The 18,643-nt window shown below is 38.9% G+C and overlaps 1 protein-coding gene across 3 annotated transcripts in view; it reads right to left on the bottom strand.

The window, feature by feature from the left end:
- Nucleotides 1–18,643, bottom strand: part of DOCK8 (dedicator of cytokinesis 8) — a 98,361-nt gene that overhangs the window by 45,939 nt on the left and 33,779 nt on the right. For all 3 annotated transcript variants that reach the window (XM_082075458.1, XM_082075459.1, XM_082075460.1), the window contains 11 exons: nt 17,563–17,686; nt 17,215–17,427; nt 16,616–16,701; nt 15,985–16,051; nt 15,585–15,734; nt 14,879–14,959; nt 13,898–14,057; nt 13,162–13,301; nt 12,832–12,925; nt 10,747–10,909; nt 931–1,048 (listed from right to left, as the gene is read on the bottom strand). In XM_082075458.1, coding sequence (XP_081931584.1) covers nt 931–1,048; nt 10,747–10,909; nt 12,832–12,925; nt 13,162–13,301; nt 13,898–14,057; nt 14,879–14,959; nt 15,585–15,734; nt 15,985–16,051; nt 16,616–16,701; nt 17,215–17,427; nt 17,563–17,686 — 1,396 coding nt within the window. The remainder of the gene's footprint in view (nt 1–930; nt 1,049–10,746; nt 10,910–12,831; nt 12,926–13,161; nt 13,302–13,897; nt 14,058–14,878; nt 14,960–15,584; nt 15,735–15,984; nt 16,052–16,615; nt 16,702–17,214; nt 17,428–17,562; nt 17,687–18,643) is intronic.

Genomic DNA, 18,643 nt, shown 5'->3' with positions numbered 1-18,643 from the left:
GGAAAACACTGTGCTGGTACTCTGATTTCAATTTCAAAGCTCATGTGGAATATGGCCACAAAGTTTGCACTGTGCAGTGTCAGCATACTGATGAAGGCTGGTCAGGTGCCAGTCCTTGCTCCAACATTTTGTTGGATTAAAGTTCCTCAAATTAATATTTCTACTCTTTTTGTGCCCCTCTAGCACGCAAAATTACAAAAAAAAAATATTGCAATATAATTCTAAAATAGCCAATTAACACTGTCTGAAAACATGCCAAAAAATTCAGGCTGAAGCAGGTGTCTGGGAAAGAACATTTAAAACTAAACATCTGAAGCCTGGTAAAACTGGAGACAGGATCTTGCAATGAAGAAAGTTTAATAACCTTCTGTGATGCCTGCTCTGCTAGTAGTGCACACACGTGCCCTAATACACTGTGAGTTCCAAACATGGGAAACTCTTCCTCCATTGGATGATTGTGCATCATGTTCAGATTCAGCCAATTAAGACCCCAACTTCTAACTTCCAGTGTTACCTGAGTAAATACCTGACTATTTGTGTTCACACAGTGAATGTGGAGGAGTTACACTGGAAGATACACTACATCATTCTTAAAAGGCCTCTGAAGGTCTGTGAATATTATCATTAGTTTCCAATGCAGCATTGATTTAATGCAATGTTCCTCTTCTGAAAATAAGGTAGGAAGAGTTAGATAAGAGGGAGTAATACGCCTCTGTTCCACTTGAGTGACAAGTCTTCCCTGCTTTGGGTAGGGACTAGAGCCTTGCTTTCTGATGAGAATGACAAGCTTCACAAGCTCTCTGAAGTCAGACTTCCAAAGGCCTCACCAGTAACTGTGGTGATGGGAAGTAAACCATGAGTTATTTCTTCAGAGGTTCTGCAGAAATACATATAAGCAAAAGCCTCCTAAGAAACCTCAGCACTTATTACCGGCATTGCACAGGATGGATCTTCGCCACACATAAACTGGATCTTGATGGTAATGTTTCTTGCAGAACCTGGTCGGTTAGCAAAATTCAGCCTCTGAGGGTAAACATAGAGGAGATTTCTGGAAGAGAGAAAAGGAAGAATAAAATGGGTAAATGACAAGGATCTTAATTTCAAAATTAAGTACACAAACCAGCATTTTGCTGACTCCTCTCCCTGTCCTTCAATTCCACCTAGATAATCAAAGTTTGGCCAGAACTCCATTTGAAAAATTCACAAGGAAAAGGTAAGTTCTTGCTGTGACACATGGAACATCCTATGTTTAAGGCTTCTCATACAGTGGGCTATGTCTTTGAAAAGGCGATATTATTTTTTTTAATATGTAATTCCCAGTCACAAATTAATGAGTATCTTTGCTTGATGTAATGAAAAGCAAGAATCTCTCAAGAAAGCAACTCCCTTCTCAGCTGTGAAGAATCAGATTTTGGAAGAAGTAAGGAATCACGCATAGGTGATAAAAAAGTAAACCAGCAAATAAAACCAGCAGCTGAAGTTCATACATTCTTAGATTATAGCAACAAAATGACATATATTTCTAGATAATGCAAATCAAAAAGTGGTATCAATGAAACTGAGCAAATAAAAACAAGAAATTTTGAACTTTAATTCTAGAAACTGACATTTTTATAATTAATATAGCATACTTTGCTGTTTACTAGCTTCTGTACACGGACAGATCACTAAACTTAAAAACTTTTAATTTCTGTGGTGAATTTGGCAGCATAGATGGTCTTCCAAGTTCAAAACCTAACAATTCTGGTAGAAGAGTCAAGACGCTAATAGAAAGCTTTTTCTCCAGCGAAGTCTATGGCAAGTCTGAGATTTCAGCTAGACCTGGATTATATGCATCATGATTGTCTACTTAATATCTCATTTCCCAGTCTGGTATAGGATTCTCACTCTTTTGTGAGTGTAAGGAATAAGACTGATGTTGGTGGAAGTATGCTGTCTTCCAATGAGAAACAATGAGAACTACTAATGGGCTTTCATTCTCTCTTTTTGTCAGAAGGTACACACAAAATCACCCTGTTCTTACCACATATAACTCCTTAGTACCATTGTCAGCTGAAAATGTAGGGCAGCTTTGGAGCATGTTGCCATTAAGTCATTAAATCTTCCATTTGTTGCATCCCAAGGCCTGGAAAACTGCGGCTGATTCTCCTTGTTGCCATGTGTCACAATGTGACAATACTCTTCAATTACACAGTCCAAGCTACTTTGCTAACCAACACACACTGCCTGGGACATGGCATGCCTTAGCAAGGAAACTAGCTTGTAACTTGCCTTTCTCTTTGTTCAGAGTTGTACTCCTGCCTACCACACTAATGCACTTTCTTCCTTGCCTGAAATGCAATTTCTGCTCTGCCAAATTCTCTCCAAGATGATATTAGGAAAAGCTAAGTGAAAGAGAGAAATATATTGGTAACCTCCACTGAATTATGCTTGGGGGACTGACATATTAAATGAAGGATATTATCAATATTACATCTGCCAGAGGTGAAGAAATACATGTAGGGGAGGCTGCATAATCCAGTCATTGCTTCATTAATCTGCAGCCCAGCAGAAGATGTCACAAATCCACATAATGCCACTGAGCACTGGATTTTACATTTAGATGTGACTTGAGATGAAAGATATGTAAAATCACAAACAGAGAGCTCTCTGCTGACTGCACAATCAAAGGAAGCATTATTCTATCAAGTACAGTACTGAAGAGCTAAAGCTTGTGCCATTTATGCTCAAGCAGTTTTGGGGATCTTGCTTACATGTGTATTAAACCCATCAGCACTGAGGAAGAACAGAGGCAAATACTGATTCTGGATATCCTGCAGAGACAGAAGTGATGACTGATTTTTTTAAAGCAGGAAGGTGGAGAAATGGTCAAAAGAGGTTCCTTCACACAGGCATGCATTGTAGACCCATTGCTGACCACTGTGGAAGTGCTACTGTCTGCTAGCATCTGCACCCTTCAAAAGCCTGAGAGGATGGAATGACAATGAGCTTTTATACATGGCAGTTAGCAGAGGTATCAGGGCAGGACTCCCTGTCTTCTTTTAAATAATAAGACAGCTGGCATACCAAAAAGGACGTGGTGAGCTCCAGGAGGCTCCACTGAGCAGAAATATTCAAACAACATTCCACAGAAATTACTTTCTGTCAGTGCAACCAAGTTTCTCCTCTCACTCCCCCTACAGAAAGTGCAGGGATCTACCTCCAGATAGAGTCAGAAGTACTTATAAAAAGCAAAAGAGCTATTCAGGAGTCAGTATGGGTCTACAAAAGCCATGGCAGAGCACTCAGCTTCACTGAGACTTGAGTGCCACGGGACAGCAGGGTCCTGGGCAAGGCATGGATCCAGAGACTGACACAGCAGAGGGGCAGTAAGATAAGAGGATATTTCAATTACTTGCTGAGAAAGCTGAGGGTCCACCTAGCCTGACACAGGACACCATGCAGCAATTCTCATTCAAATCTGCTGACTTCCTTACAGCTTCATGGGACGTGGTAGTGGTGATTTGACCACTTGCCATGGCCAAAGCAATTCAGACCTATTTCTGCCAAAATAAAATCTATGCAGAGCTTCAAGTCTGTGACCTTTCTCATTGAATACTCCCATTTGTAATTATCGGTTGTGCATACAAGAGACATAATAAAATCATTCTTCTTGTTAAATTACTAAACGTGTCAGGTGTCAGCAATTGCTGACAAATTCTAATGAGTATTAAGCATGTTCATTGATGACTACAGCAAGAACACCATATACAGTAAATGCCAATACATCTGCAAACAGTCACTACTGATACAAAACATAAATGTTGTATACATGAACAGTGATGATGGGTTAACATTGCCATTTAATACTTATGGTACCAGAAACAAAAACTGACCCACCCATTAGTTATAATTTTCAATCTTTGTTGATACCTCTACACTTTCGTTGAGGTTGGCAGGGAATCTTCAAAAAAATGGTTGAAAACTATAATGCAAATCACAAAGACTTTACCAAAGATGGAAACCTGTTCTAGTCAGCCACTGACTAGAACAAATGGCACAATGACAGAACTTCAACATGTCATGTTCAAGAGGATGTATATGTGTTATATATTCTATATCTCAGTATGGATAATTTGGATGATAGTTTGAATGACTTTTCTTGTGTTGCTAAAATTAGGAATAATCTACAGAGTCAGTGGTCAGATTCTCCTTAAATTTAGGCTGAGAGTGATTGTCACATTATTCTATGCATTAGCATTGATGTGAAAATCTTAATACATTTTCTATTAAAGATTTAGTCAACAACAAAAACAAAAATGTTTCCAGAGGAGAAGAGTGGAATGTTGACTCAAAACATCAGATTTCTGCATATTCAAATCACAAAATTATGACAAGAAAAATGATATTTCTGAATTTAAATGTAATGTAGAGCTTGGAGTCAACTCAGACTAGAATTTTACTAGCTTTCTCTCTAGGACTCATAGTTATTCATTATATATCATCAAACTGACCTACCATTACTTCAAATGTCAAATATTGCAAACAGGTAATCAGTGGCATGATGTGTTTGAAAACCAAGACCAAAGGAAAATAACTGAGATTTTGTGAATCACAAAAATCACCAATAAACTAATTTCTTACCTATCACACTGATTTTCTGGTGTGCAAATATAAGGAACTTTTGACTTACAATTTCCTACTTTACATCACTTGTTTTTTTCAGAAGTTACTCTGAAAATGGTTTTAAACTTTTCAAATATGAAAATGAAAGGGATTATACCACCTTCTGATGTCTCTGTCCTCAATGCATTGCAGTCGCCTACCAAACTAAACCCACTGTTCCATTGATAATACCCTCACTTCCCCTGCTCGTTCCAGGATTATTAAATTCTGAGTGGCAGTGTTATTCAAATGGATAAAATGAGTAGATATCCACCAGGTATCAACTATTGCAACATTAAGACACCATAATAACAAGATGGTAGCTCAGACATAAGGCGTTGCCCAGTGGCCTGAATGAAGTATGAAAAGCTGAAAAAGGAAGATAGTAACTATACCATAGAACTGTATTTTATACACTCGTTCTCCATTCCAGGACCTGTGATTCCTCCAGCTGTGTAAACAGAACTAACGCTTTATCCCCAAATTCTCATTGAACCCCAGTAATCAAAGAATGAAATTTATGACATATCAGATTTTTACCCATAATAGTGAACCTATTTGAAATACGGTGATACTGCTGAGAATTGCAGTGAGGTAATTTTTTCCTGATATATTTAATTAATGGCACAGTGAAGGAGTGTTAGTAATTACAATAGCACACAGTATCTTCCAAGATACTGCTAACATGAAGTTTCATGTGTTAGATAATGTGAGGCTACTTTTCCTATTTACCAACATATTCTTGTTGTGATGGACACTATGCACTTCAAAAATTTCAGTTGAAAATACTTAAATCCTTAGTGAATGACACAGAATTCAGCAGCATGCAAGACCTATGCAGCTGGAAGGCAACAGGTGGAACTTGGATTTGTTTTAATTATCTCATTGATGCATTTACACGGTCGACCATCCTGACCTGGGAGGGTGGAAGCTATACTGACAAACTCCACTGTTCTAGAGTGATGCCTCTTCTCCAACTGTACACCTCAGAGTAACTATTTATCAAGCAAGAGGAAAAAAAAAATCCATTTAGAAAACAGAAGTCCTCTCTCTCTAAGTGCCCTGCAGGTCACACCTAAAGAAGTCACATGTTTTACCAAAAGGGAAGTAATCAGAGCATTTTCGTTCCAGTGAAAAGAGGACAAATGGTTTGAAGGAGAAAGAACAGTGTCCGGAGGTTAGCAAAAAGATTTGCAATCTTGGAAACTAATGTTTTGATTCCAAAAGTCCTGGTTGGGAGCTCTTTAGAAAAGAATCCTGCTGCCTAACAAGGGGCAGTGTCAGTGATCAGAGTAGCTTCATTTTTCTTAAGACATTAATGTAAGACCAAAGCATAAGCTGAGGTGGAGCTGCAGCAAAACCAGATGAGTGAAGAAGATGCTTTCATTCAAAACCATTTGGAAAGGTGTGCCGTTCACACTACTAATGTCTTTTGTGTTTTCAGTTATAGCTTCTTTCTGGAGAGGAAGGTGAGCATTCAGCATTGCACTGATTGGTAATGATAACGATTAATGAACAGTCCAGTTTTTCTGGGAAGCTATTGTGCTAGATAATGAAGTGCTTTTATGTCTACACCCTGGAGCAGAAGCAATAGTGATACCCTTTACAAGACAGGGAAAAAGAAGATTAAAAAATGGCCTCAAGTTTGTGGAACTGAACCACAAAAAATACCCAGCATTCACTAAACATAGTGTATAAATATTAGTCTAAACTTTCTAATATTCCTGCATGGTATCTTGCTGTGGATGTGAATGTGCAGTTGGAGAATATGAGATACAATCAATAAGCTACGGCTTTCCAGAAAGTCAGTGGCAGAACTGGAACTGGATTTAAGAACTGCCCACATTCCTTATACTTTAGGAAGTTGCTTGAACTGAGATTATCTACATGTTAAATCTGATCGTTAATTTCTATAGGTCTTTGGAACACTCAGTTTAGCTTCTTGTGAAATAAAAGATCACTAGCTCACTTGGCATACAGAAATTATTTGCATTTGCTTTCTGTTGTTTTAAAAGCTTTCCTTAACAAGATTTTATTTTAGTGTTCTTTCGTTTCCACACAGTAGTAGACTGAAGAACAAAATAACACTGAAGCTGAAGAACAATGGCATCAAAAATACATCAGATTTGCTTGGAAGGCAAACTACAATATTTATCAGTATATGATAGATTTTAAATAGTATAAAAGCCCTCAGCAGAATATGAAAGCAAATATCATACTAATGTTTTTCATAAAGAGAGCTAGCAGCTATTCAAGACATCAAATTTTCAAGATTTTTTAAAAATGCTGTAGCATTTTGAATTATAGTTCCTTTAAAGTCTGCTGAAAACAGAGTTTTCACGAATCTAACTTATGACGTCAAATTACAATTAACCAAAATGTTTTGAAGAACCAAGAAAAGGCCTCTAATTAACCCACCTTTTTTAAAGGAACACATCTCTTTAAAGGCTTTGCTTTCATCTGGAAGTTTAGACAAATCCATATTTCATTCAGAGTCTCTACTCAGTGAGTACACAGAGATCACCATGCCATGGTGGCATGTTTTCCTCTCTGCCTGTATTACATAATCAATAAAGTTTGTTATGGGGAGTTAGGTGTGATACGTTATCCGAAAGCTCTGTGACAAACAGGCTGTCTATGGGAGAGGGGTATGCACTCCCAGAATCCTGTTTGTGAAGCCTTTGTTTTCATCCTTTCTGCTCTGTTATGCAGTATTTGACAAAGTCATTTTTTATCTGAGTAAGAAGCAAAGAAAACTTTCCATGAAAACTTACTGCTGTCTGAAACTGTAGCAGCTGTCTTAAGCTGTTTCCTTCACCTGTGCACAACACTGCAATAATGATCTCCAATTTATTTAATCTGAAAAAGAAGTTAGAAGTGCTAGCACCCCCAACTAGCAGAAAACTAGAGCAATGGCCCCATAGAAGATGCACGGGGCTACCGTGCTCCCTCCAGACTCCACGGAAGAGAGGCAGAAAGGAGCAGGTAATGCTCTGTTGGCAGTAATGGGAATAACAGACCATTGTACACCAATAGCCCTTCCTTGGTCAATCCTAATCAAGGATGGGGTAGAATGATTGCCACCAAAGCAGCAGGCCTCCAGCTCACACTGCAGACTACAGCGAGTCTGAGCACAGTGCCAAATGGTTTGCAATGAAACGAAACAAAACAGCAAAATAAAGGGTTTTCCTGCCACCCCCTCCAAAAATCCCCCAAGCATTAGGTACTTTCCCCATCAAAGACAGGACTTCTTGTGCCTCGTTAAGCTGAGTTACTGCTGAAGTGATGGGACAAATCCCTTCCCCTCAACACCAACATTTCATAGTGGCATAAGCAGCATCATTTTAATTTATATTTCATGAGAAAATAAAATTATAAACAAACTTTAAATTATATTATTTTTCCTATTAAGAATAGAAGGGTATTGAAAGAAATAAATCTTTGAATGTTTTGACATCTTAAGGGAACTGCTTTTTAAAATAAATGTAGGTACACAACAAAAAGAAGTGCTCAGTTTCACAGTGCACAAAGAAAGTGGGTTGGCTGATCTCTCTGGCATAAATCAGAAATAGCATCATTTAAAATAATGACATTATACCAGTAAGAAAACTAGCAAGAACTAAGTTCAAAGGCTGTAATAGAAGACTGTGCTTCTCCTATCACAAAAGAAGAAGCTAGTATTTTTTTAAAAAGAAGACTTTTTTTTTCCCCTGAAATATCTTACATTGGAAAAAAAACCAAAACAAAACACAAACAACAAAACAAGGCAAACAAAAAATCCCAACCAAACCAAAATCACCACGTAAACAGAATCCTTGCACTTCTTTTAAACATGCAGGAGAAAAACTGAAGCTAGATGTTTCATCAATATTTGTCTGGACATTCGTAGAGGTAATATTATGCCAGTAAGAGCTTACCAGCTTGTATTTTTATAAGTTTTCATTAATTTGTTATTCACAAGTACGTTTCTGTATGTATCCATCTCCTACATTCATGGTAGCATTAACAGAAAACAGGTAATTATTTTATCAATTTTTCATTGTTTTAATATCTAAATCCATAGCACTGGTAAAAGAAAATAAAGGTTTGCATAAATAATTAAGGTAAAGACGAATGAAGGTGAATTTTCTTTATTGATATTCTCTTAATTATTACAAGTTATGCTGGACAGATCCTACTTTGCTTTGTCACCACTTTTATTTTAGGTGAAAATCAAAACAGATCTCCAAAAGCCTGAAGAGATTAAACATGCTGGGTGTGAACTCTTGCACAAAGAGGGTAACTACAGAGCTATAGCAAGCATTTCTTCTAATGTGGGTGTATGTATTCAATGCAGACACCCTATCAACTATAGGATCGTGTGGAGACACCCAAACTTGCTTCAGGAGATGTGCAAATTAATTTTCAGCATTGTGGCTTTGATATTCATGATGTCTGGCTGCAGAATTTTATCTTGGTGAGAACTGAAGAGAAAATATTCTGTACAGACTCAACTCCACTTCTAGGTTGGGAACACAGCTGTTGCTTTTCATTTTCTAAACTAGACCTTTAGACACTACCAGGCTGCAAACTGAAGTTGACACATGCTACTCTTTATTGGGGCCAGACAATTAACAGGAAAGTTAAAATTCTGTCTTGATTGTTCTTTTTAATTAAAAAAAAAAAAGGGCATCACTACTCAAGTTCATTTACACTTTCAATTGCATAAAAACTACTCCCCCTATAGAAATGTCTGCATAAACTCCCTAAAAAATAGAGGGAAAAAAAAATAGGAACAATATTATCTTCTATCTTTGATACAAGTACCACAACAAACTGCACTGTGCCAAGAGCACAAAGAAACTGCCCTCAGGAGTTTGAATACCACAAATTCATGGCACAGCCCAGGAATAACTGCTCCAAAACTTCTAATGAGACTCTGTCCAAATTGGCTTATTTCCCACCTGACACCACATTGCAAATTGTTATTGTAAGATAAGATGCCACTTCCTTTTTTTGCTTTCCTTAAGAGCTGAGACCCAAACCCAGGTGTGACCCACAGCCCCACTGGATCTCCAGTTTCCCTTGAAGGTGTGGAGCATCTTGCCAGGATAAATTTGTCTGCAGCCTTGCAGTTGTGCTGAACCACAAGTCTTGCCCTTCCCTTCTCCCCTCCTGGGTGGCATCAGGTGAGTGGGTGGGAGAGCTGGCTCTTTGCTAAGCTCTGCTGCAAGAAGTGAATAAGCTTTACATCCCTTTGTTCAGCTTCTTCATTTTTTGATTCCTTACTGATAGTCACACTTTTGCTACTAAAGCAACCGAGTACCTAGCTTCTGTTTTGGGGATCAGAAAAGTCCCTTAGAATAGCATCAACTATTGTTGTAAGAAGCATTCTACTTTACTTCCATGCCTTCACTAGCTCAATTGTCATGGGAAAGCTAGTATTTCTGTATCTTTAATACTATGGCACACCCATTCTGAATTATTGTTAGCTAGCTATTACCAATGTCACTGCCCACTGGCACCACTGTGCTGCACAAACATGTTGAAGCGCATTCTTTTTACAGTCACTTCTTCTTGGAGACTCAGATGTGCCAGACCACTAAGAAATTACAGGAATTGCTCAGTTGAGTGCTACTGAACACTCTCATCTCCTTCAAACAACCAGAACAGGCCAGATTTAAGAAAATAAATGACATAGATGAGAGTCCTTGTTCATGGTAAAAAAGTACACAGAGCCACACATTACTTCCCCAGATGCTCAGATGACTCAACAGTAGAAACCACCCAGCACAAACATTTACCAAAATAGTTAAAAGATGATAATAAGAACTACTGGGAGAAAAACAACAGAACAGGGAAGAGATATATATGTATGTGAAAAGTCAGTGAGAGCTATTCAGGATTTTTTTTGACATTTTAGAAAGATTTTCAAATGGCAACATAATTAGATTAGTAAATACATTATAGAACGTCCTGCACGTTTTTTATCTTGTAATGAGTAGAAAGACTAAATCATCAGTCCAATGCATAGTCTTTAGCATTAAAAAAAAAAAAAAGTTTTGCTTCTATTTCTGAAAAAAAAAATTATCTTAAGAATTTTAAAAATATGTTATTTCTTACCTATAAATGGTATGGGGAACATACACTTCTCTAATTGGGAATTCCAAAATCTCTTTGTGGGGACGATTACGGTTTTCTGGAAACGGCTTCACTGGTAGTAATTCTGGTGTCAAGCAATAACCAAGGCTTTCCGGAGCTGCAGAAATCTCCAGTTTAAGTGTTCCTTCAAAAAATCACAGAATCTCAGCAAAGCTATAAAAAATAATCAATGTATAATAAAACAAAAATTAAAACTATACGTGAAGTTACATAGCAACAGTGCAGAAACAAGGATCTTTGGCTTGAAGGCTGCATGAAAATGAAAGCATAAGTGCAGAAAGATACTCAGTAACTAACTTATACGCATCTTTATACATCGAGCACATAAATAGCTCTGTATGTTTACCCTGTGCAATTCCACACACAAATGATATAAAATTTTTTTGGTAGACAAATAAAGGATAAAAGGGCTACTGCCTAATATGGTTTGCTGATGACACCAAGCTGTGTAGTATGGTTGACACACTGGAGGGAAGTGATGCCATCAGAGGGACATTGACAGGCTTGAGAGGTGGGCCCATGTGAATCTTGTGAAGTTAAACAATGCCAAATGTAAGGTCCTGCACAAGGGTTGGGGCAATCTCAAGCCCAAATACAGGCTGGACAGAGAATGGATTGAGAGCAGCCCTGGGGAGAAGGACTTGGGGGTACTGGTGGATGAAAAACTGGACATGACCTGGTAATATGCACTTGCAGCCAAGAAGGCCATCTGTATCCTGGGCTGCATCAAAAAAAGAGTGGCCAGCAGGTCGAGGAAGATGATTCTGCCCCTTTACTCTGCTCTGACGAGAACCCTCCTGGAGTACTCCATTCAGGTCTGGGGTCCCCAACACAAGAATGACATAGACCTGCTGAAGCAAGTCCAGAGGAGGGCTACGAAGATGACCAGAGGGCTGGAACACATCTCCCACGAACACAGGCTGAGAGAGTTGGGGTTGCTCAGCCTGGAGAAGAGAAGGCTCTGAGGAGACCTTATTCTGGCCTTTCAGTACTTAAGAGGGGCCTATAAGAAAGACAGGGACAGATTTTTTAGCAGGGCCTGAAAGAGGGTAGATTTAGATCAAACAGAAGGAAGAAATTCTTCACCACGAGGGTGATGGGGCACTGGAACAGGCTGCCCAGAGAAGATGTGGATGCCCCGTTCCTGGAAGTCTTGAAGGCCAGCTTGAATGGGGCTTTGAGCAACGTGGTCTAGCAGAAAGTGTCCCTGCCCATGACAGGGTGCTAAAACTAGATGATCTTTAAGGCTCCTTCCAACCCCAACCATTCTATGATTCCCTCTCCCCCCACTCAGATTCCACTCTGATTAATTTCTGCCGAAGTAGACATCACCCACCAGGAAAGCCAGGCTTGCTGTGGTGAGCAGTCAAACAGTTAATACTGATAACATTTACCCAAGCATAACTAGACTTTCAATTTAAATTCTTTGTTGTGATAAGTGAAAACAGTTTGGGGAAATCAGAGTTGTCATTTCTGGCAATCAACTAAAAAGGCAAAACAGCTTTGTACTCAATATTTTTTAATGTGCCTCTACAACCCAGGAAAGCATGAGCTGCAGTTTATGTAAAAACATAAGGTGGCCATGTTTTTGACAGCAGCCAAACACTATCTTTGCTTCTCTGCTTTGTTAAATAACACTGACCCAAATGAGATGAAACATGCACACATTTTAATCTCTCTCTGTAAAATATGACCCACCCAAAAACATTGCAGGGCAATAGCAAGGATCTTAGAAATTTGCTTTAAAGCACTGCCTTGAAACAGTTTGAGAAATAAGAAAAGACATCCAGTAGATACACTGTAAATTAGGAAGGAAAGCAAATTATTTTAGAATATCAAGCTAAATATAAATCTTCATACTAACTCATACATAAAAAAATTAAAAACCACCTGTGCTTAGGTGGACAGTGGGAACTCAGGAAGTTCCACAATAGCACATACTACAGACTTAAAACCCAAGTAATGATATTTTGAGGTTGGAATTTACAGAACAACTTAGAGGAGAAAAGTACATATATCCCTTTCCATCCAAAATGAATAATGTACCTGGTAAAGTCTTAATTCTTCTCTGCAAGGAAGATGATCTTTTGAAATCAGCTAAAAATTTAAACAGATCTTCATCACTGAGCCTGTCTCCTTCCTAGCAAGAGAAAGACACAAATCAGTATAACAATATCAGTATGTTTATAACAATACTCCATAACACCGATAGAAGCTTCTGTGTGAACCATGCCCTTCAGCTAGTAGGTTACTGCCTACTTGACAGCATTTATGCTCTTTCCCCACATAAACATCATTGTCAACTTTTCCCAACACAGTTCACATTACACGGTTGAAAAACATCTTAGGCAATCAGAAATGAAGAGCATCCAGTACCTGTTTAAAGAAGGTGTTGAGGGTTAGAGAGGTGGTTTTGAAGTTGGATACTGGATAGCTGTCCTCTGAGCTGAGGCTTCTCTCAGAAAACCTTCTCGTCTGTAGCAGTGTTGCCCTCTTGTCACTAGTGGATCCTTTCCCTTCCAAGGGAAATTAAATGGAACATCAACTTGCTTTATGTTGCTTCAGTATAAAGACTATCAGAATACACTAGAAATCCGCAACTTCCCAGCAACATCAGAGGACAGAGGGAGTACTTAAAGCATTCCACTACTGTTATGTTAGACTATGTGAAATAGTGGAAAGCCAGGACACAGTGGAGTGACATTATTTCTGCTGCAGAACACAAGCTTATTCAAATTTGTAGTTCATGGGTTACAAAGCATATTGGTCAATGTTGCTCACCAGTGGCCCCATGTACTCTGAAACAAAGATCATAAGTATTTTAATTGCCCTGTATGGCAAATGAACTCCATGTAACAAATGGAGTTTTACTTCTACAAAGCCAGTGTTCAACCAAAACTGGGCCTAAAACATGGAAGAATATTCAGCATACATAAAAATAAGTATGCAGAGATGAAACAGTGAGCATATTAAGCTGTTTTTGCAGCACTGAAAAGGAAGGCTGACAAGATGTGACTTTGAATCTGTTGTTCACTCTTGATGTCAGAATGAATGACATTGTTTCCTAAGCCGAAGAGTCACTTGGCATTAGTTAGAAAAGTTAGACAACTACCATTTAAACCTTCGGCCTCAGGTATTTCTCGTTCAAGCGTTGAAAGGTTGAAGAAATTGGTTAGGGCCACAGGAATCCAGGCAAATGGCATTCTGTATTTCCCCAGGCGCTGACAAAAGGATTCAGCTTGGGCTTTCAGTTTTTCAATCTTTTCTTTTGTCTAAGAGAAAGAAAATAACGACTGTTTAAAAAGTAATCCGTTAATTTAATGCTATTATAGATAAAAAACAGAACTGACATATTTATAGTTCTGTAAGTAATTTACACTCTTATCTCTTGTGTTTCCTTGCTACAGCACTGTCAGGATCATAACTAGTTTGATCTGTACATTCACTTCTCATTTATTTTCAATGAGTTTATTTTCATTACAGAAAAGGAGAAAGCAGATCTTATTTCAGTGACCCTCAAGCCCAGCATGAACAAGCACCATGAAACATCAGTGGGTTCTCCTTTCTTTGTCAGATACAGAAACGTTATTCTGCTGAAAGCAATATTCTGAAGGTGACAAGACATGTGGAAGTCCAGCAAACATTGTTATTCTGTTCCAGGGAGGTAAATGACCATGAATTCCTTGAAGAGAGCTCATGTTATCTGTCGATGACAGCACTGAACTGGCCACATACGCAATACAACAAGTTGTTTGTCCATCCAAATCAATAATATGTCTCTGAGGTACAAAGATTTTTGATAGCTCCACATTGCACTGTCATCTTCTTCATTCACCCCTATCTGTTTCATCTCTCAAGACTTTGTCAGGATTGATTTCCGAGGGTGTCAGTAATGAAAATGCACCTTGCCTTCTCATGACTTCTTCCTGTTGACACCCTACCGCTTGCACCACGGATGCAGCAACTGGCTTTCTCCTCAATGTTCTTGGGATTCTACCCTATTACAAAGGATCTGCTCTTTCTCTGTTTTTTGTTTGTTTTTCCTTGTGTATGCATTTTTTGATTTAGGCACTCTTTATAGCTGTTTTCTTACCTTGCCAGTCTCACTTTCTTTAAGAACCATGTAGGGTTCTGCACAGTCTCCAATTTCTCCTTGCTGAAGCACTTTTTCTATCTACATAAAGCAGCAAAATAAGACAGAAAGAAAAAATATTACCCAAATAGCAACATGTTGCTTCTCTAGCAGTACAAATGAACCTGCCTAGATTCGCAATATAGAATTCTTAAAGCTGTCTTTATGGAGTAACCAATACTAAAACTTCTCCTAGTTTTCCATCTGGCTTGTTAAAAATCAGAAAATACATGTGTGACAACATCGTCAATCGGGTACTACTGCATTTTCACTGAAATAAGGAAAATTAACATATTCAAAGCAAGTGGTTCAGGCTAGATCAGTTTCAGAATTAAATAAGCAAAATGATGCAAAATGCACTAAACTAAAGCCAAAAAAACCTCCACAGAATGTAATTAAAAATTTTTAAAATGGCTTATTCCACTTTAAATTTCACTTAGGCAGAGATAAGAAATATTAAATACTTAGTAGAACTAGAACACAGGCTATGGACATAAATTCGTAGCTTGGGAGTGAGATACATCAGCGGACACTTGTACATGTACTATTAAAAACTATCAGAATTCGTCTCAGCTACAGGAAATTCATGTTTGTCAGCTCCATGAACTCAGATAACAGGTACAGCCAGGAAGAGGAAGAATGGTGTTGATGTAGCACTGTAACATACCTTTAGTACTAGGTATATATCTGATGAGGGATAAGTGACAGAAAATACTGCTGATCTTGCCTGAGTAGACAAGTCAATGGAAGGTGTATGAGAACGCAAGAATCCTCTTAATGAATCAGGGTTGAGGTCACAATGAAAATTTTCTGAGATCTTGAAAAAAAAAAAAAAATTAAAATGTATTGCAAAGCAAAAATGCATCAAACTTTATTTTAAAAGAAATCAAATGTAGTAACTAGGAATATAAAATAAACAATTGCAAGCATGTGACTTTGAATAAAAAGAATCGTGGGTCAGACTCGAAGTGTGAAAGAGTTGCATGGTTTTTGTAAGTTTTCCTAAGTTACTGCTCCAGAAATAAAAATCCAAGCCAACTGAACAAAAATACTGTATGCACACTTACCTTTTTTCTTTCTTTTATATCATAGAGAGCTATGCATGCAAACAAAGGTTCAATCTCTATATCAAACCTGTTAAGGAAAGACACATAGGACACTGATTAATACTGCATTCTCATGACTCTGTATAATAAAAAAAATGAAAGGGCTATATTTTGACTGGCACTTCCATTAGAAAATAAGGATAAATACATAGTTCCAGACCTCAGCTTTCTCAATGTCCAGAGGATTTTTTTATTAGTGAATTTTATTAGATGATTTCAAGAGGAAAAAAAGGGAAGTAAACTTCACGCAGTGATTTTCTAAATTTGTCAGAAAGGTGGTCTTAGATATCGGTTAAAAACAATCACACCTTTCTTGATTTTTTTTTCTGTTTATCAAGCCCAGTAGTATGTAGAGAGACCAATCTATTTGTTGGAAATATACAATTTGGGCTCTCTTCCAACTCCTTTCCACCCTGACAGGTTAAAGGCTTCTGTAATGGTGGATAGGAATAGTCCTCTGCTACACTAAGAAAGAACAAGCAAGCATGTAAAAACCTGCCGAACGGGACACCTGCAGTGGTATAGCAGAGTTGGCAGGAGTACACCGGCATGAACTGAGAATTGGTGCGTGAAGCCTGCGGAGGATACTTACTTCAGAGTCTGCAGCTTCACCAAAATCCGGTTGCCCAGATGTTCCTTTGGGCGATCTGGTACCGGCCGTATCTCCACTGCATCTTCCTATCATTAAATAGTTATGCTAGTCACACTCTATTAAGACAACTGTAAATTTACATACTTACATAAAACCTTTATGCGATGTTAACTGGGCCGCTACTACAGACTAGCACCTTTCCCTACTCAGCAGGAATTTCACCTCTTCAGAGATGAAAGAAAACTGATTTACATTCCTGAATATTTACACTTCTGACCCCTGTCTGGCATTTACACTGAATATTTACACTTCTGGCCCCCAAGCAAGCATTCAGTCAAGGGTAACACCTTGACACAGCTGTATCACCTTCATCGTGGCCCGACCTGAACTGAAGGGATGTGACAAAACCTTGTGAAGCCCTGAATGCACGTTCAGGATACCTGACAGGAGCCCACAGCGATGTGCCCTCCCCATGGCACTACCCAGACATGTATCCAGGCCACAAACCCTGTTTTTTGACCTCAGTGCAGCTTTAGCCTTGAACATGCCGGGACGGCCAGCTGGGGAAGGCTTGCGGGCCAGTCGGTGTCCTAGCTCACCTCGTCCACGGCGGGGTAGAGGGCGAGGAGCTCGGCGTGCCTGTTGGTGCGCCGTGCCTCCTCATTCTGCCTCTCGAACTCCTCGGGGCTGAGGTGCCGCAGCAGGTTTTCCAGACGGGGGTCCGGCTGCAGGCTGCGCAGGTCGAAGTCGGAAGAAGTGAGGGTCGTCCTCGAAGCCTCCTCGGGGAGAGCCGGGATGTGTCGGGGTCCCGCCTGTCGGAAGATGACAAAATGACAAGCTGTGGTTTGCACAGCTCTCCGCTTGACACCGTTACAGAGATCCTAGGGTGCTTCCTTTGAGGGAAGCTTTTATATTTGATCGTTTTCCCCAAAATGAATAAAATGTACCTGAAAGTTTGCATCGCCGGAATCCAATGTTTCCGATTCAAATGTTTGTTTTTGAAGCGTCTTGTGAAAATCTTTCCGGGATCCTTTGTTTTTCAGACTGCAAGTATCTGAATTCCCTTGGTTCCTTTCACAGAGAAGCCCAAGCAAGTCAGGACAGCACAGGGACGAGTTAAGGGAAAATAAAACAATAAAACCCCAAAAAACCCCAACCGACCAACCAAACAAAAAATTAAACAACTGGAAACACAAAAGTGCAAAAGAGCAGTGTAGCACAGCTTTCATGCCAAAATTTGTGATTTCACAATATTTAATTGTTTTATCACACCACTGCAAGTCATTTATGTATATTAAGAATGGTATTAAAAGGAAGAAAATTCATTCATATAACTTTCGTGTAGACTGTGAGCCTGAGACAGCAGCAAATCCTGCCCTAGGTACAAATTCAGCTCTGAGCTCCTGATCAGATACAGTGATTATTTCAGTGACCTCAAGAACATAGATCGAGATTGCTTATCTCTTGGCTGGCTCTTTGCTCCTGCAATTATACATCAAGGAGCTTACTGCTCTTGTCCTGGACTTAGCTGATCTCCCAAGTTAATCATATACAACAATCCACACCTCTCAAACAGTGCCTGTTTCTGAAGAAGGCTATTGCCATGGCGCAATGTAACCCTCTCTGCTGGCAGCTTCCCAAAATTTTGCAGCAAGGTACAAATTTCAAGCTACATTTTTGTACCAGATGGAAAAAAACAGCAGGTGCCCTGAAAAAAGATACCAGACACATCCAGAACTCTATTTCTTCTACTTTAGTATGCAATTTGCTAAATCCCATTATGGCCTTTTTGCAATCAGCCTCCGTAGTTACAGTATCCTGCTTCATTCATTTTCCTTTCCATAACACTTCCAAAGCAATGTGTAAATATCTGGGTGCTTTCATAAAGATGCCACGATAACCAATTATTGATCAGGGAGACACCTTTTTATCACATTTGGGAGTAACTGAATTATATGCTCTGATGTGTTTTAATTTTAATTGTTCACATTTTAATTGTTTGCCAGTTCACTGCAAGTGAAAACTGAA

Source organism: Streptopelia decaocto, assembly GCF_964273445.1.
Source record: "Streptopelia decaocto genome assembly, chromosome: Z".
In the NCBI taxonomy this organism is placed as follows: domain Eukaryota; kingdom Metazoa; phylum Chordata; class Aves; order Columbiformes; family Columbidae; genus Streptopelia; species Streptopelia decaocto.
This window is presented reverse-complemented; position numbering and strand designations above follow the sequence as displayed.